Genomic DNA, 20,619 nt, shown 5'->3' on the forward strand with positions numbered 1-20,619 from the left:
ACTGTTTATTATGGAACCAGTCAATATTGTATTTCACGTTTGGGTCATTCGAAACCTTGCACTGCAATGTAGCTGTGTGCCCAAGCAAAACGCGCGTATCGACTGGTGGTGCGATGATTTGAGTTCTCACTGTAAGTAAATACAGATAGTTAAGTAGATGATCTAAAGTGGACTTGAAAGTTGGAATAAGATGTGGTAATAATCTGATAATTATTTGTTACCTAATACGGTAAGATAAGCCTCTCCAGAAACAGACCCGGCGTCGTTGGATCGCACGCATGTGTATTTGCCGCTATCGGCCGTGGTCGTGCTTGTTATCAGCAGATCACCTGCCTCCAATCCTTGCAGTCTTCCGGATAGATTTATAATAATGGAATCTGTAATTATAATTGTTTTTGTCTTCGGAGTGAAAAGAAAACTGTTATCAAAGAGAATGTTTAAAATTTTATATTTTAATTAGGTACAAACAATTCTTCTAAAGATAAACATAAAACAGTTTACCGTGAAAGTGAAGTGTCAGTTACAGTTGTCTTATTTATAACATGTACATAACACGAGTTAGAAAATATATAATTACTAACACCTAAATTTTAACGTACCAAGTACGTCAACTGTTTCATTTAAACCATCCAATGTTAACGGACATTATGTCACGCCGCAGCTGAAAATCCGTATCCGTATTAAAGGAGCGGCCACACCGCTGCTTAAAAAACGGTGACGGTACAAAATCGCAGTGTCGCATCGTATGCGCACCGTTTTTATTGCATGATATCCACACCGCTGGTTAAAATACGCAAACGGTGTGGAATCGCAGTGACGTGCTATAAACGTCACGACTTTTGTTCGGTAAAGTCACTGCGATTCGGTACCGGCATCGTTTCTTAAGCAGCGGTGTGGCCGCTCTTTAAAATATTATTATGCGCGAAAGTAACTCGAGGTGGAAATTTGTATGGATTTTTTGTGCTTTTGAAATTAGATTGTGAAACTTAGATGCTGGCTTAAATATTACAAATAAAGAATTACCTATGTATCTTTTTTTTTTTTATTCGATTGGATGGCAAACGAGCAAGTGGGGCTACTGATGGTAAAAGATCACCACCGCCCATAGACACCTGCAACACCAGAGGGATTGCAGTTGCGTTGCCAACCTAGAGGCCTAAGATGGGATACCTCAAGTGGCAGTAGTTTCACCGGCTGTTTTACTCTCCACGCCGAAACACATCAGTGCCCTAAGGGGGTCTGGGGATGAAGAAGGTATAAAAATGAATTTTGTTTAAATATTTTAAAAGTACAGGGCTAAAAAATACTACATGTGCTCTATAATAAGTAGTACTTTAGTAACCTGTAGAGTCTACAGGTACTACAATTTCACTTTTTTTTATCTAAGCACATTTTAAACAATCACCTTCTCTAAGGGTATTTAAGGGGTGGTGTAGGGGTATAGGTATGAAACTTCCGCAAAAGCTGGTATAGCATTAACTAGCTGTTGCCCGCGACTTCGTCTCCGATGAATTGGTTTAACGATATCTTAAGGTAAATACGCAAATTTCCGGGATAAAAACTGTCCTACGTCCTTTCCAGGATTTCAAACGATCTCCACCCCAAATTTTATCTAAATCTTATCAGCGGTTTAAGGTGACAGGCAGACAGACCGACTTGCTTTCGTATTAGTATGGAGTAAATTTTGCTTGTGACTTCGACCGCGCATAGTAAAAATTTATTTTTCCGCTAGGTAATATATGTAGATAAGTAGGCTAGGTAGGGAGGTGGTAGATACTCGTAAGTGTGATGTGAAGAGGTAGCAAACAGAAAGACAGACAGAGTTACTTTCGCAATAACGATATTAAGTACCTATATGTAGGAAAGCCCTTTTTAATTTCCTTATATTTGAGATTTCATTGGTTCAGAAACCACCCAGTAGGTATGTGTATTTTATACTCACCATTGAAGTACCATGTAACGTTAGGGGTGGGCGCGCCGACGGCTCGGCACGCAATGGTGGCATCTTTCCCGTCCAGGACCGTAAGATTGGATGGCGGGGACTGCATTACTGGCGGGGACGCTACAAGCCACACGCACTCTCGTTAGACACACGCTAGCGACAACATAAACTCCTACCACATTATTATTAACACACCTACAATTACTGTGTTAGTATCACATGAAAACATGCCGAATGTGTTTCAGAAATGTTTAATAAATGAAATTAATAATAGAGTTCTTAAATAGAGGTCTTTATGTATCGGTAGTTGAGAAAATATTTAGTAACTATAAAATATATTCATCGTTATGTACAATAGGATACTTCATTAAGCTATGATTATTTTGGGCGCAACTAACACATACCATTGATTAACTGTGGGCTTGGACTGCAATTCAAATTACAAGTAATGAATAGTAAGTAAATAAGTAATGATTGATTTGTGTTATACTTATTAATTATTTTTACCCGATTGCCCGAAGGAGGGTTATGTTTTTCGAGCGTATGTACATATGTATTTTGATTATAACCTTTCTTCATTATACTCGCAACAATGTACCGTCATAAAATAAGTAGAAGTACATTTCAAATAAACTACAAAAATATTATCATATAAAAAGGTTAGTATAATTAAATAATCATGCAAAAATGTGAAACATTGCTACCTACAAGCTACATAAACAAGACAAGTAAATAATCGTAAAATCAATGAAGTGCCAACAATTGTAGCACCGTAACACAGAACATTATAAAAATTATAATTAGCGGTAACACTTGGTGCTGTAAAACTCATTGCTGTTTGAAAATTGTGCAGAAAGACTACAATTTTTCTTACTGCCGGTATCGAATTTGAACGTTTTTGCCTTTTTATCTGCGGTCCTCACTCTTATTAACTTCATGTTGCGCGGTACACGGATATTCCCTTTAGCTGTACGACAGTCACAATGGGTTAGTGTTATCTTTAATCTAAATGTAGTAACTTAAGATTGGGACTAATTGTTACTTACTTTTGATCTTCAACCAAGTATATATAGATGATTCGCCCGCTTCATTATTCGCGATGCATTGAAAGATACCCATGTCCTCCATTTTCAGGTCACTGATAACTAGAGAGCGGTTGACTTCGACCCTGTACCGCCCTCCTCCATCGTCCACGTCGATGTTGTCAGGCTCTCCAGCTTCGGCACCAACGGTTGAAATTTTCCGCGCGTCTTTATACCAAGTAATGCCAGGTATAGGAATCCCCTGAACGTTGCATTCTAAAACTATCGTACTTCCGAATTCGCCAAATGTTTCAGATTTTAAATTTGTTAAAAAAATTGGCTTTTCAGTTACTGTTACGCTTGCTGTAGCAGTGACGGTTGCGAATCCTCCCGTTTTTGATCTCGCTTGGCAAGTGTATTGGCCTGTATGTGATAAATTTGCGGATATCAAGCTTAAGGTTCTATTCCATTGATCAGGTAAGTCATAAGTAACACCTGCCAAATCTATCAAGACGCCATCCTTGAACCAAAGTGTCTCAAGCTCATGTAAAGGTCTGGCATTAGCTATGCAATATAAATTAGTATATTCTTGGCCTTTAGTGATTTTAGTGTCTTGAGGTTTAATTATTATTTCCGGTGGCATTTCTTTGTCGTCGTCGCCGAACACATTCAATTTGATGTAAGGACTATTTTCAACCTTTCCCAGTTGCGTGTTTATCGCTCGAACTCTGGAATTATTGCTTGCCGTAAGTTAGTAAGTTAACGAGGGTACACGCCTAAATTTGGAAATACGAAATTTATTAGGAATCCTTCTAAAATTATAATTAGTTATTGTAAAGGTGAAATTTTGTGCGTATGCGTGTGCTTGCGTGTTTGTTACTCGTAACGCTAAAACGGCTTTGATTTGGATGAAAATTGGTACATAGCTGTACAGTAAACGTCATAAATAAGTGATCACTTCGGTACCTATAGAAAAACGCATCGCATAGGCTACTTTTTATCTCGATAGTCCCACGGGATCGGGATAAAATCCCGAAATCTCAATCTATGCAACGTTGACGAAGACCAGGATATAATTTATGGGAATTCCAACGGGAATTTTCGTGAAATTTTAGAATTCAACTACATAAATACTAGATCTAATTGTAAATGCGAGCAAATCCGCGGGTAAAGGCTAGTAAAATAATAAAAAATAAACCTGTATGGCCGTGCATCATCCTTTGATGCTGAGAGAATGATTAGCTGGTGTTTGTCGGTAAGGGCGTACTTTTGATCGTAACGGAGAACCCCATTTTCATCCTGCCATATTACTGAAGGTGGTGGATCAGATTCTATTGGTGGAAAATCAAGAATAGCAGCTTTACCAGATTCGATAACAACTACATCCTGTTCAATGTTTCCGAATACACCCATATCTGCAAGTAAAAATAATTAAATTTATGATCACGATAAACACTCAGAGCATTTGGCTTAATTTTTTATTGCTCCTCTTTGAGAAGCCTATAAAACTTTAAGAACTTAGTACTTAAACTTGATGCAAAAGTTTAGTCATTGCTATTAAGTAATTGTATTAACTTGTAATAACAAGTAAACTACTTTATGTAATGGATGTTTTACTCCGCCCTTCGTAATAAATTTGCTTATAATATTAAGAAAAATTACGGAAATACATAAAAAATCACTTATGAAAATGAACTTAACTTACACGCAACGATAATGTTATTTTTTTCGCTAAAAATAGCACCGACGTCGTTTTTGGCGATGCATTGATACGCTCCAGCATCACTTCGTTGAGTATTGAGGATTTTATAGAAAAGTTCTGATGAATATTCTCCAAGCGGATAACCGTTTTTTAACCACCTGTACATAGGTTGAGGGACACCTGCAATATTAAAATTCAGTATTACAGGATAAAGATATGTATTTGCTATGTTTAAGTAGGTATTTATTTAACACTTACCGATTGCAGAACACTGTAAAATTTTTGTAGTGCCTTCTCTGACTATGCTATTTGAAGATGATGGCTGCATACTAAATCGTGGTGGCTGCATTTGTACTAAAAAAAAAAACAAATATTTTTTAATTCAAAAGTTAAGATTTAATAGGAACATATACCTACTTGTTTTTGGTATTGTACTAACTTCTTGCGTACGTGCACGTTTGAGACTGGCAGCATAGTTCCATTTTTGAATAATAATATTGAACGGACTCAGGGGGGAGTGATGGCCAACTGTTGGATCTAAAGTCAGTGAAGCACTGTGGTGCGACACACATCATAAGCGATGCTGTGTCTGTACTGCGGTGTGGAGCTAGCTTTACATCCGATGTGAAGTTTGCATTGCATGGTGGTGCGACACACATCATAAACGATGCTGTGTCTATACTGCTATGTAAGGCTAGCTTTACATGCGGTTGTCTTTGGCAATATGTGTCATAGACACAGTAATGTTGGAAAGTGTCATAAACACTTTTTTTTTTGCCTTAGCCAAACATAAATAAGCACTTAGTTTAGCTACTGCCATGAATGATCCTTTCGGTAGGTTTTGTTCATTCGAGCTGCGGGCTTGTGAGTTGGCCATTTAAGGGCATGTTCCCAATGTTTATTAAGGCTGGTCTCATTTAACCTGCAGGTCAACTCTAGCAGAGCTATGGTAGACCTTTGTTAACTATTCCTGCCTAGGTAGGTTAGTCCTAACCTCAATAGGAGGGAGGGATATTGTACTAACTTCTTGCGTTTGAGACTGGCAGCATAGTTCCATTTTTGAATAATAATATTGAACGGACGCAAGGGTGTTAAAGAGAAGACTTGTATCCGAGCTGCCAACGTAGCGAGTTATTTGGAAAGATACATGAAAATAATATAAAGTCGTGTTTTTAATGAAAGTAAGATATAATTAGGATAGTGGACCGTACGTCCACTACAGTATAGATTACTGAGCCTGGCGATAAAAAAGTTTAAAAAGGGTATGTAATAAAACGCACGAATACGGTAAGAAACGTTTCAAGAAATATAGGATAGGTATGAAGTCGATTAGATAGCGGGTTTGAATAATAAATGAAAGGAGCGTCCTCTTAGCCAAAGGTATCGTAAACGTAAGATGTAATGACTCCTGATGGATGCTTTGTAAAAGCAATATACATTGGCACCGGCTGTGGCAAATAAGAATAATAAGTAAGTCTTGATCAAATTACGAGTATGATTTTGTGGTTTAGACGCATAACGACCAATACATATTGGAAAAATAACGCAAAAGGGCCAAAACGCGTACTGAAATGACCAATAAGGGACCTTTAAGTCCTACCGTATACACTAAGTCCATAATTAATCACTGATTCCGCTAATGCATTATATTATAACAAACCAGCATTGTTTTCTTACTGACTATTCTGTGACGGTTAAGCATACAATCCTCAAACTCGGAATAATAATAGATAAGGTACCCTCGAAACGAAAATACTGCATATATCAGCAAATAATAAAAGCCAGTCCAGCATGAGTCTATCTTAGGGAAAACATTTAAATGTAACATTAAAAATAATGTTACTTGTATGGGAACCCCTTAATTTTATTTTATGATTATTATGTGATGTTGTAGCGGCACATATTATGTATTAATTTTAGCTGTCTATCTATTACGGTCCTCGAGATATAGCCCTGTGTGTGACAGACCGACAGACGGACATCGAGCGACAGTAATAGAGTTCCGTTGGTCACTCTTCGGATACGGAACCCTAAAAAAAGTCGAGATGATCCAAATCTCTGAGATTTGCAGCGTACTTTTTACTGCTGTTTCGTACTTATACGGATTTAGCCATACAAGGGTACAAATGAGTGTAACGCACACGTTTTCTCACTGTAAACAAACGGATTAGCTAGATTTACAGTGTGCCAAATTCTTAGCAATCCCTATGGAGTCGACCTATTTCAATAGAAAAGGGTCAATCTTTTAAGTCTCTCAAGCTACCATACATTACAATCAACGAAGTCTGATAAAGTCGAGGCGACGCGGTCAATAAACTTTATGTCATTGCTCATTTAAAGAAAAATAAACCAAGTTAAGCACACGGAAGCTTCCTCCTTCGTAGAACGTTGGAAATTATTGATTCCTCTCCAATTGTTTACAGTGTTTTGTTTTGCTAGTCATGTTTGATTTCTCTTCAATACCATTAAATACTAAGATGAGACGTTAAAGAAACTAATGCAGTCTTCCATTTTAATCACTAACAAGCAGCTCTAAGTAACCGTTCGTTCAATGGCCATTGTTATAAAAATTCTCATGTACAAACACGGTTTGTTGTTTTTTATTTATATCACATCGTAAGTCGTTTCTTTTTAGTAACATTAAGTAGCATGACATGTTTTGATATATATACACACATGTATGTTTTGATGATTAATCAGTTTAGTTAGCAATGAAAGTACTTAAGTATATTGATGTTAGTAATTACAAATAGGTTAAGCGAACATTTCGCTGCTTTATCTGTTGCTTGTGGAAGATAGAAATCCGTTGTTCCCAAATTGATTCAGGCAGGCGATAAATGGTTTTGTGTCGTAATATGTCGGTGCGACTGACGGTCCGCTCTCGGAGTAAAGATAAAATCGGTCAGCGCATTAACCACGCCTCCTTGATATTCGGTTGCTGGTCCGAATAGCATGACGTGTCTCCTAAACGATCAGGCCTTTTTACATTCTGCTGTACGAGTAAATGACTCATATTTAATGTATTTAGGACGTCTGCAACAGTGACCGGTGTACAAATAATTACCGTTAATAAAGAAGGCATTCTTTCAGTGACCACTCAAATTAGTCCAATTCACTTAATATTAATAAGTCTGTATCATATTTAATTAATCCTGAGTTTCTATACTCAGCGGCACAAAATTTAGCCCACTACATACAAAATTACCAATTTATGCATAAATTTGAGGGCCAGATTTTTCGCCGCTGCGCTCAGTATATTTCCTTGACTTTTCAATTTGGTTCGATGTTTTGTCGACCTAGTGACAGTTAATTTTTCTTGCCTAGCAAAAACGCGAGGCAAAAACTGTACCTACGCTAAAAAAAATCTTTCAGGGTCGTAAAGACATTGATGTCACGTTCTGGCAACCTAAGGTACCCTTTTTCAGTTTTTGCACTCTAACCTACATAAAGTGTGTGCATATCTTCTTAAGGCAAAGATTTTTTTTACGACCAGTGAAACTGACTCGATACCTACAAATACAATGAACAAAAACAGGGTTTGAGGATATATATCAATACAAAAATGGTTTCAAAATTTGATATTATTAAGTAATTTTTGGCTAGCTTTTGGCCTTTGTTACTGTATTTCTACTTCCCAAATGTGGACGGCGTTGAAGTAGTTAAAAAATACTCCTTAAAAGTAAGTTCTAATCCATTCCATTAATGGCAACACTTCTGCCGGCGTTAATGGCGTCAGTAGTGTCAGAAAAATTTCGTTACGAAAGAGTAAGTTTTTGTTGTATTTAATTCTACAATTATTTACAAAGAAAGCAATTGACAAAGTGCAGAAACGATTTTACTTAATTTATTTTACAAATAATAATATGGCTTTCATAAAAAACGAATATATATCAAACTTTTGATATAAACCGGATATATATCATAAATATCCGATATTTTGATATTTATAATAAATATCGGATATTTTCGAACCCTGAACAAAAAGCAGTGAAAATCTAGCTGAAGACTAGCATAGGCGGGTGCGCATTTTTTCACATAACTTTTTAAGTCCTATTATCGGAAGTACGAAAATTTTACATCAAAATGATCACTTCATATATTTTTTTAATTCTAACAATTGAAACTCATAATCATCAGAATTCATAATATCACTACTGTTTTTATGTATTTTATTATACATTGATCGAAATCCTAATCATTCTAATTCATAACGCCAATATTCATAAATATGTTTATACTAATATTTGTTTTCATATAATTTCTTAATCATAAGTGTCATTTATCCGCATTATTGACGCATATTGTCGCATTATTGACGCTAAATGGCCCTTACGCGAATTGACTAATCTCTAATTCGCATATTGACCAATCTTCTTATTAAGCATATTGACCTATATCAATGACTCACGCAAAAAGTTCGGCTTATAATATCAACAAGAAATCGCAAAATGACGAGGTTTCAAAAAATAATTGTTAAGGAGATTACAATAAGTTCTATACATTATGTAAAATTCTTCCAGTACACATAAGAGTGCAGTACTAAATAGCTTTAGAAAATGATTTTGTAAGTGATTATAAGACGCTTAAGAATAACAAGTACAATACAAAAAGTGTTAGATTAAAACAATTATGTTATTATGTGCAAAGTCGTGCTAAAAATTATTATTTTAAACGAAAAAATAAAAGTTCCTAGTTCCAAAAATATATAACAAGATTGAGTGGCTAAGAAAAGTTAAAAATACTCTCAAAAGGATTCTTTTGCAAAAGCTGCCTTAGGGTAAATTTTTGCAAAAGTATCCACATCTCTGTATATGTTGTAACTTTTATTTTGTTTTTGTATTTTTATGCATGTTTAAATTAATAGGTAGTTGCATCCATCCCAGCCTATATACGTCCCACTGCTGGGCACAGACCTCCTCTCAGAACAAGAGGGCTTGGGCCATAGTTCTCACGCGGGCCCAGTGCGGATTGGGAACTTCACACGCACCATTGAATTGCTTCGCAAGTTTGTGCTGGTTTCCTCACGATGTTTTCCTTCATCGTAAAGCTCGTGGTAAATTTCAAATGTAATTCCGCACATGAATTTCGAAAAACTCAGAGATGCGAGCCGGGGTTTGAACCCACGACCCTCTGCTTGAGAGGCGATAGGTCAAACCACTAGGCCACCACGGCTAGTACGGTAGTTACATAATATAATTAAATTGTAACGGGCGCGTTCTCGCCAACAAACTGGAATATCAGTTTGGCGAGTGGATATGTACAGTATTTAAGTAAGTGTATATGTAATACCTATGATAAATAAATTAAAAAAAGAGGTAGAACGGATATAAAGAGGGAGGGGGGTCACCGTATAAAAAAACTTATTGTTTTCATTCTATCTCCACACATAAATATACTGCAAATGAACAATTACAAAAAACGGTCAAGCTTGAGTCAGTCTTAGAGGAAAATTTATACCTTGTTATTTGTCTGTCAGTGGCTGAACGAGTAGTTGTTCGATTATTCTTTAATTTTGTGGTGTAGTCTCTAGTACAATTGTAGTATTTTTGCTTCTGGCTACGGGATCCTCGAAACGCGAGCTCGAGACGCATTTGAATGTTACCACGTTGTAATTTTTGAGAATTAACTATACACATTTTGCAAAATATCGGTATTCAAATGCCAGATCGAATGGTTAACGCAAGGGTAAGGGCAAGTGTAAGTATAAGTTTGCTTATCTACGTAAAATTGCCCTTTTGTTATTATTCATATGAGGAATCGTATTCAGATGATAGTAGAGAGCTAGATGAGATATTTATTTTTGAAGTTAATTCTGTCATTAGGACCTTTTCGGAAACGAGGGCCGCATTCGCGGCGATTCTATATATAATAAAAAGGGCATCATCAACATTGGCAACACGGCGTAATTACCGGTCGTCGAACGCCTGACAGCTTGTCATTGATTGGTTCTCAGGGCACGAGGGTACTACAGGGCCGGAGCAAGTCGTGTTTTATGCCCATTGCTTGGCACCCTGAAGTGAGATTTCACTTCGCGGCTATCGCTATCGTATGAAACGCGCATGTACAATTTTAGAGTAAAGTTCTGATTTGTTTTTTGTAACGGTTTAATTATACAGTGTGGAAAAATAAGTCAGGCCCTGGAGGGAAACTACCGTAAATCCATAAGTTGGCTCATTTTACTTTAAGGAGACATTCCTTTATTTTTAAAAAGAAACAAAACTGCATTCAAAGATTTTCTAAAACTCGCTTATCTCGCCCGGGACTCGAACCAACTAAAATTAAAAAAATCGTACCTCGTACCTATCCACATTGAAATTTTCATTGAGGTAAGCCCTGAAAATTCTGCTGTTGTGGGCAGGTGCACCATCTTGTTGAAAAATGATATTATTAGTCTTTGAATGTTGGAGGGATAAGAGAATTGTTACGTGTCTTTTACTTGTTGATAGTGAACAGTAAGTACGAGGTATTTGTTCATTAAAGAATTTGTGTACTAAATAGGTATTCTTCATGGATATCATGTACGACAGACGAGAGTAAGACCAAATGTTTGTTAGATAAATTTTATCCTGAATAATAATCCTATCGATTAGAGTAATAAAAAATGGCGATTTTTTAATTTTAGTTGGTTCGAGTCCCGGGCGAGGCAAGCGAGTTTTAGAAAATCTTTGAATGCACTTTTGTTTCTTTTTAAAAATAAAGGAATGAGCCAACTTAAGGATTTAAGGTAGCTTCCCTCCAGGGCGCGACTTATTTTTCCACACTGTATATTATTTATATTTAGCTAGCCTTGTTTGTCTTTTTCGGGTCAAATTTATAATAACTTATATTTTACTCCGTTCTTGTTGACTGACAGATCTGAAATTTAGCATTTCTTCAATTTTGGTAACAATTATTGAGAATTCAGTATCTCTGTAAATCCAAGATGGCTACACCGCTTCACTGATTACATATATCTTTAGATTCCCTTCAATATGGGTATCAAATGAAAAGGCTCGACTAGTAAAATACAAAATAATATATCTAAAAATGTAATTCAAGATGACCCGCACCAATAATTAGCGGATTAATAAATAAATATTCCGCGCGGCAACCCTAACACTAAAAAGTGCTGCGTGCGAATGAATAGGAGTTAAGCGATATCCGAAGTTCAAGTTACTTAAAATAATTTTAGACTAAATTACCTACTAGCTTTCTTTGTCCTGTTTAGTTTTTGTTTTAAGTTTTTTTTAAGGCAGTGTGGTTTTTGGTTATGTAAATTATTTAGGGTTGCGCAATAAGATCTTATTGATCAGTAATTTTGATACGTTTTTACATTAGCGCGGTGGTTCAGCGGTAATACGAGTAGTGTTGAGACTTGAAAACTGGAGTCAAATTTAGGTCCTCTTTATTATTACTTCTGTGGTCGGACTAGACTTAGTTTTTTTAGTTTTCTTTTTATTTAGGTATACAGTTTACGTTTAACTTTACAGTCAACGTCATAAATAAGTGATCACTTTTATACCTTGTAATTTTAACGTCATGTTTGAAAAACCATACGAAATTGTGTACCGGCTGAAAACGACAAGGTACAAAAGTGATCACTTATTTATGACGTTGACTGTATTATCCAATAAATTAATTTCATTATTTCACAATTGAGGCCCTCAAAATACAGCTATGCGGAACTGCTTATAAGCAATCTCGGATATTTTGGGGTGATTTAGGACTAAGGGCACAGCTAAGGGGTAAATCCAAAATATGTAATTGGAATTGCCGCTAATCCTAACCATATTTAATGATGGATGACTATGGCATCGCAAAATAATTACAAAATGTAATGTTCGACTGAAATTAGATTTTTAGGCAACTACGTGGTGTTTTTATTTTTGGTTGATAGTGTTTAAACACTTGGGCTAAATAAAAAAACACAATAAGTACAAAATATTTTTTTTCACGTCACTGCTCGAAAATGTGGCCATAGATAACCAAAATGCAGTACCCAAAACTGCCTATAACACTGCCTAAACAGCTGACTCATTTATGGCTCGAAAAACACGACAACAATGTAACACATTACGAAAACAGGTCGTATCAATATATATATTTCATAATACGATACGACTTTTTAAAATATAATTTCTGAATTTTATTCCCGGCGTACTGAAACGACCATTGGACCAATCAAAAGTAATCGTCTGCTGCATGTGAAATTAAATTGACCAATGAGAATGCGTCATTCACGACTTTTATGAGGTGTTTTTTTCTTAAATTCGTAATATGCACAAAATGCTTTAATTTTTTTAAGTATGAAAAAACGCCACAGCATCGCAGCAGCAGGGCTACTACGAAACTCGAATTTCGTGTCGTGCGGTCCCTCTCGCTTTCGTATTAAATAGTATAAATGTCAGAGGGACCGCACGACACGAACTTCGAGTTTCGTAGTAGCCCTGCAGCTCAGACATGACGAGAACGACGTTTTGATTTTTTTTAATATGTGGTTGCGTACTGGCCACTAAGAACGGACTTGTTTAAAAAAAATCACATAAGAAAAACTAAAATTGTCGAGAGGGGTGACACTATTTACCGGCCCGGATAGTACCGATATAGAAATACCGACCCGATTATTCGTGTAAACGCCCATACATACTCGTGTCAAACTGACATGAGTTTCTATGGGCGTGTACAAGAAAAATCGGGTCGGTATTATCCGGGCCGGTAAGGAGTGTTACACGGCGGGAGCAACGCAGTCATAGAATTCTTATTGTTTGTTTTGTGATAAATATTTTTTATTTCCTCGCAGTGATTGTGAAAAGCACAATGTGTAGTCTCGGCCAAAAGTGCAATAGAATAGATGAACTCGTATTCAAACTAACTCGTTCATCTATTGCTTACTTTCGAGCCTCAACAACAATGTATTAGAGTGCATTTATTTTAAATTACTATTATCACCTATTATTATAATTTTGAGCGGTTAATTTAAGGAAGCGGCCGATGTGATTTCAAGGGCGTTAGAGTGAGAATCTTGGCCGTTTTCTTATTTTTAACGCTGACTGTAAGTTGTCATATTTAGAAACTTGCATTATGAAAGAAATCACAATAGTATTATCGTTCATGGCCTCTTAGAGCTGTGCACGTCGAAGGTGGTCAATATTTTCATCTTCAACCTACATATTCAGTTTTATGGTAGGTATTTGAGAATTACTTATAGTTAGAGGTAGGTATAATGAGAATTAAGATTTTTGACCAAAAATCCGTTCTAAATACTTGGTCGTTTATTAAACTGTCGCATCAACAATTTTATGTAGAATTTCGGCTGGATAATATAATAAAACCCTGCTTAATAATCTTCATTTCGTTTATTACTTACCTTAAAAACAATCTAAACGTATTGTGAAAAACACTTAGGAAGAAGGAAGTCATGTTGTTCACACATAAGAGCAACCATTTGTTTATTTTTTACGTGCTCTTGATTGACTGCAGTAAAGCTGGCCTAGTTCGCCACAGTCAACGGTTGCACACGTGTACAGTGTCAGATGATTAAGGTGGTTAGACGAAATCGTTATTTCGTTTAATTTATGTTCAATCCACGCCTCTCAGTATTTTATTTAGCCTAATAGACTGTTGGAAAATAATTTATGGTATGCATAATTTTCTGTTGTCGGATAGACACTGTTTAGGTACCTTTATAAAGCCCAGAGCTACGCCTTTCGTTAAGTAGTTCAAGGTTGAATTCAACTTAACAATCGAGCTGCTGTGGTATTTACTTTTATAAACGTGTGTAAAATAAAACAACATAAAGTTCTTATTACTTTTTCATTTCTCTGTGAAATTAGCCCTATTTAAATACATCTTCATTCTTATTTCAAAATGGGAAATTAGCAAAATTTAACTACGTTAGTTATTTTTAAAACTTGACATGATCCACGCTGTCCCTATATCGCGACTATAGTGGTGATAAGATAAAGTGAGTACCTACTGATAAGGTTCTTATTTTTAAGTATGTCTCATCATACTGTTCTTGGAGCCATTAAGTAATTAAAACACTCATCGGCTTAAATGGACTTAGTGATATTTTCATTACAAATGAATTCATGAAAATGGTAAGCCGGACAAGGGGTTTTTTAGTTTAATAATGAAAAAGTTGTTATACTTATAAAATAGTAACGTGTCTGGCTGGCAGACATCGAGGGACAGCCTAACCAACCTAAACAACTGAGAATTAGAAGTTTGAAATTTGGCAGTCTAACTTTTTGAGAATCATTGGGAGACTCGTACTACGAAGTGATTTTGCGCAATTGCCATTGGATAGAGCTAGCCTATTTTTATTCTTCCATGATAGTGAAGTTGCGGGGTTAAGCAAGTTAATAAATAAGATGATTGTGAAAATCATTCATCATGAACATGAATTACACGAAGCTAAAGCACGATTCCTAAAACATAAAGTTACATAAACTAATTAGTTAGTCTGAACTTTTGTAAATTGTGTTTGTTTCTCTATTTTTGTAGAATAACTAATTTAAACAATACATACTAGTTAATTTCTAAAGCTGTAGTACCTAAACTAAAATATCTATCGATGAAAAGATCCGACAACGATCTAAAAATAGAAATTGCATCGTTTTTACGTTTCACGGTGCAAAACAACAAGCATTTACCTCCGTTTTTCGACGATAGCCGAAAATGTGGATGATTTTAGGTTACGTTACAATATGTCACGAACTCGTAGAAATGTTAGAAAATATTTAAAAAAAAAATCTTTTTTCATTAAGATCAAGAAATACATATAAATTTTCAAACGAAATATTTTAAATCTAAACACGAAGTGATTTTGATTTATTACAATGCCTTTACGAAAGTTAGTGAAATTAAGTATCAATCATATTTTCACTGATAATTCATTGATTGAGACGGTACTGTTTATAATAGAGCTTCTTTGGACGGTATTTTAATGTCACAACATTCGTATCATTACATAAACATAACACTTCATTCTTTCCCACTTTACTGTCACTTCAGAGTTTATTTATTATGATTATGAGACTAATAATACGTAGATTTTGTAAGTAAAAGCAGAATTTAAGTTAAACAATTAAGTATATTACTCCCATTCTTTGATGGCAGTTCAGCTTGAGTTTTTGTAAAGCGAAACAGTTGTTTACAAAGTTTAATTTAATACAACAAGCGGGTACGCAGATGTTTGTTCGTAAAATAAACGTTGATAGATGAACATTTTAAACACAATTTTATTTAGCAAATTTTTAATTAAAATATTTTAATAAAAGTGGATAGTGGTTTGTAGTTGGCAATGTCGGATTTCTTGAGTTTGAAGACAAGTTTCAAAGTTACTCATAAAGATAGCGATTTGCGTCCACGTTTCTCAGCCGCTACATACAGTACTCCTAAGGGGATTTAACTAGGTCCTTGGCAGAGAGTACTATTTATCTCGGCTGTTGTACAGTCTACGCTGTCAGTTGTTTACTTGAGCTAGAAACAAGCTTAGCCTATAAGACAAGGCGATATGCGATATAAATTATACACAAGATTTCGCTGTCAAGATTACTAAATTACTAAATCTGCGATGTATATTGGCCAGCAAATCAACAAAACGGGAAAATCTAATGTGCCATGCTTATCATAATTATGTATTTTAGTTTTTATATTCATGGCAATTACCGCGGCAATAATTTAGTCTGCGGTTAACGACGAAGATACCCAACGTTAATTATTTCAAAGCTTTACGCATTATTTTTACTAATCCTCTGCGTTCGTATTCGTAAATGTTTATCCAAGTAAAGCCTAATAGGACTCGCCTACCTGGCGTATATATGACGATGGCAAACAACCCAAGTTATTTTTGTACTAAGTGATTGTGTGTGTGTGATTTTAAAAATCAAAATTGATATATAATTTTAGGAATATGGTAGGGTAGGTACCCAATTTAGGGATTAAAGGAACTACTGAATCATGAAAAAATTTAGTTTGGTATTAGTTTATTTATAGTACAGGGGTGCCAACAGAACCCTATTACTAAGACTCCGCTGTCTGTCTGTCTGTCCGTCCGTTTGTCACAGGGCTCATCTCTTGAGTCGTAATAGTTAGACACTAGAAACTTTCACAGTTTATGTATTACTGTGGCCGCTCGCTACAACAACAAACACTAAAAACAGAATAAAAAAAATATTTAAGGGGGTTCCCATACAGCAAACGCGATTGTTTTGCCGTTTTTAGGGTTCCGGAGCCAAAATGACAAAAACGGAATCCTTATAGTTTCGCCATGTCTGTCTGTCTGTCCGTCTGCGGCTTTGCTCAGGGACTAACAATGCTAGAAAGCTGTAATTTTGCACGGATATATATGTGAACTATGCCGATAAAATGGTACAATATAAAATTCAGAAAAAACATTTTTTTAGTTTACCTCCCATAGACGTAAAGTGGGGTTGATTTTTTTTTTCTCATCGAACCCTATAGTGTTACCCAACCATTAGGGGTTTGCAAAGGCGATTTTTCAATTCATTGATGTGTTTGCGAAATATTCAACTTTAAAGTGCAAATTTTCATTAAAATCGAGCGCCCCCCCCTCTAAAATCTAAACCGGTCGGTGGAAAAATTTGAAAAAATTCAGAATGGTAGCAAGTATATCAAACTTTCAAGGAAAACTATAACGGCTAAGTTTACTTGAGAATTATTTGTAGTTTAAGAGTAAATAGAAGCCTAAGGTATAAAATATACCTAAACTTGGAAGATTCCGTATAAAATACGAAATCCTTATAATATTAATATTAGGTACTTAAGATGTATATCAATGAAATTTGGAGTAAAGATGTCTTGTCAAAGCCGCTATTTAGTTTTCTATTTAATTACAAAAATAAATATTTATAGTTGGCTGGCACTCCATACACGATACACGTAACAGAAATAAAAAAAAAAAAAAAATAACTCATCAACGCGTGGCACATAGTTCGACAGCTCTTTTGAAAAGATAGTAAGGTTTCTCAAAAACTTTTTTGATTAAGTGAAGATTTCCGAAAATAATCGCTCCCAAAGTAGCAAAATATGTGTCCCCCCCCCCCCTCTATCTTGTAAACCGTTTGTCCAAAAAATATGGAAAGGCTTAATAAATACTTTCAACGAAAATTGGTTTCAACATGATCAGATTTTACCGTTTTTGAGTAATTGCCGAAAAACTGCGCTTCTCAACAAAAGAACGTAAGCGCCGTGAAGATACGCTCTTTTTCTGGTAATAGATTTTAAGACTGTGGTAAGTGTTAAGTGTAATTGTGTTATAACGCAAATAATATTACTTGATTTTTTTTCGTAATGGCTACGGAAACCTATCTTGGGCGTGTCCGACACGCTCTTGGCCGTTTTTTTTACTTTATATTAATGACGGCAATAAATAGACGCTTGAAATATTCACAAAATCTTTAGTTGTATAGGTTTGTAATTACTTTAAAAATAAATAATTAAATTAAACTAACTGATTTGGCTCAGGGACCCAAAGAGTGTCTTGGTCTCCGAAACGAGAGCATGCTTTCTGTCCCGATCGTGCGCAGCTTCTTGCCAGTCGTCGACTTGGAGACGTCGCAGATCCGCCTGGACACTGTCCTCCCAGCGGTACCTGGGTCACCCAACCGGGCGGCGACCAGCCGGTCTCCACAAGGTGTTGGTGTCCAGGCTTGTCAGCAGGAATACAAAGTCAAGGATCTATAAAACTGTCGTAAGACCTGTCCTTATGTATGCTGTCCTTATGTAGGCTGTGAGGCCTGGACACTAACACAAAAAGAGGAATATCAACTTGTAGCGGAAAGGAAGGTCTTGCGTAAGATCCTGGGACCTGTCAAGAGAGACGACGGCACGTGGAGGATCCGTAAAAACAGAGAGATCCAGGAGCTGGTGGCTGAACCCAACATCATCGGCGTAACAAAATCACACAGACTTCGCTGGTTCGGCCACCTACTACGAATGGGAGAGGATCGGGCTGCCAAAAGAGCGTACGTGGGGCGTGGGGCAACTTGGCCCTAGAACATGTCGTCAGGAATGTCTTAGCACTGGACGTAGGTGTTGAGTTGAGCGGCAGGCACGAGGTGATAGGGTACGCGGATGACCTTGCTTTATTAGGGGAAAGCCGGGAGGAGGTGGCCGAAGCGGCCAGGGTCTTGGAGCAAGAGGCGTCCAAGATAGGTTTAGGGATCAACCAGACAAAAACAGAATACTTCCACATGAAATAATTAAAGTAATATAAATATTTAAGGGGGGGCTCCCATACAACAAACGTTTTTTTTTTTTAGTTTTTTGCTTAAGTCTAATGTTGTATAGATAATGGTACGGAACCCTTCGTGTGCGAGTCTGACTTGCACTTTGCTGGTTTTTTTTAGTAAGTATGAAAAATTATTTAGCAAGAATGGCATTAGTTGTGAGTAGCACTATGCTAACATTGTTTATATCGTCGCCCGATCGTAAAATGCGTCAGATCATGAAATTCCTAGCCGTTTCATGAATTTACTCGCTAACAGTCGCCATATCTTTAAAAACTCATCGAAAGCTTATAAACCCAAAAACTATAATACCGAAAATTAATATGCCTACAATAATTTTCCTGAAACTAAAGTGACCAAGCCAGCAACTACTTTACGATGTGCTTGGTTTGAAGCTAGGAATATGTATGAATACGTTGGTCTTGTCAAATTGCCATATCTTTTACACGCATATCATCATGATATGCCTAGGTATGTATGAACTTCATGATGTTGTCGGAGTTTCGGATCGGGCGCCGACATTCATATCACTTAATTGTCATTTTTACAAGGCCGACTTTATATTGATGTCATGTTAGAAATTGCTGATGTTTGGGCAACAATGGCTAATGGGTGATGTGTCATTGTGTACCACAAACAAAAGGAAAAAAGTGGGTGAAAAGTTAACATAACATACACACGCCTGTTAGGCATGAACGTAGATCAACAAGGCATATTTAGAACAATAGACAGTAGGGCCTCGGTAATCCGGAGAGGCAAAAACAAGACCCTTTCCGGATTATCGAGGCGTCCGGATTATAGTATGTAATTGACACTGTACGTAATACACAAAAGGCGATAAACAATAGACTGACGACGCATTGGCTCATGGCATGGCAGCCCGCACATACACCCGCGAAGCCCATTGCCCGGCCGGATTACAGCGATCACCGAACAAGCGGGAGTCCGGATTACCGAGGCCTTAACACTGTATTCATGAAATCCAAAAGTTAGAGCTTGAAACTCTATTTTCGTGTGTGACGAATATATTAATAGGTCGTTCATGTGGTTTATGCAGGAATGCGAACGTTTAATCGCATAATCTATTCTACCTAACTGTACGGTTCAGTTTAATCAATATTACTTTATCACTCTGAATTATCTGTAGATCACAGTAAGGAGTAGATCTAGAGATTTCTTGGAAAATAAAAATGGCTGCTAGCAACTATCTGTTTAGTATGTTAGTGGTCGCGGGCATCGATTCAACGTGCCACAGGTGTGAGTCACGTAACGGAAACACTTCTTTTCTGTGAGATTGATGTTCTGTAACTTGATGCATTCCCATCGTTTATTATAATATTTTATTTAAAATGTAAAAAACATTCGATATGGCTGTCCTATGTCTTACCAGTAATGAAACTATATTAAAAATATGATATTAAGACAGTGTGCTTTTGTGTACATATTTGATGGTATTTATTTATTGTATACTTAGTTTAATTATGTTTTTGAACAAATATTAGGACGATGCTCTTGGGTACATGTTTGAACAAACGTGGTATTACGTAATTACGTGGTATCACGTATAAATGTATGAGATCTGCATTGAAGACAGTATTATTTCAAATTTTCGACTCTACAATGACTAAATTAACTAAAGACTTATTTTGTTTTAAAAGGATTTTTTTCAAAATTTATATTCAAAAAATAACTTTATTCAATTTAGGCTATGACAAGCAC

At 36.2% G+C, this 20,619-nt stretch overlaps 1 protein-coding gene across 3 annotated transcripts in view; it reads right to left on the bottom strand.

The window, feature by feature from the left end:
• sdk (sidekick cell adhesion molecule) overlaps positions 1 to 20,619 on the bottom strand; it is an 86,711-nt gene that overhangs the window by 17,335 nt on the left and 48,757 nt on the right. For 2 of the 3 annotated variants that reach the window (XM_074087940.1, XM_074087943.1), the window contains exons 2-9: positions 4,925 to 5,020; positions 4,670 to 4,846; positions 4,163 to 4,379; positions 2,989 to 3,692; positions 2,817 to 2,909; positions 1,943 to 2,062; positions 222 to 377; positions 3 to 129 (exon numbers count right to left, since the gene is read on the bottom strand). In XM_074087940.1, the coding sequence (XP_073944041.1) occupies positions 3 to 129; positions 222 to 377; positions 1,943 to 2,062; positions 2,817 to 2,909; positions 2,989 to 3,692; positions 4,163 to 4,379; positions 4,670 to 4,846; positions 4,925 to 5,020 (1,690 nt within the window). The remainder of the gene's footprint in view (positions 1 to 2; positions 130 to 221; positions 378 to 1,942; positions 2,063 to 2,816; positions 2,910 to 2,988; positions 3,693 to 4,162; positions 4,380 to 4,669; positions 4,847 to 4,924; positions 5,021 to 20,619) is intronic. The other variant, XM_074087942.1, reaches the window with a different exon arrangement.

The sequence above is a fragment of the Choristoneura fumiferana genome, chromosome 5 (assembly GCF_025370935.1).
Source record: "Choristoneura fumiferana chromosome 5, NRCan_CFum_1, whole genome shotgun sequence".
In the NCBI taxonomy this organism is placed as follows: Eukaryota; Metazoa; Arthropoda; class Insecta; order Lepidoptera; family Tortricidae; genus Choristoneura; species Choristoneura fumiferana.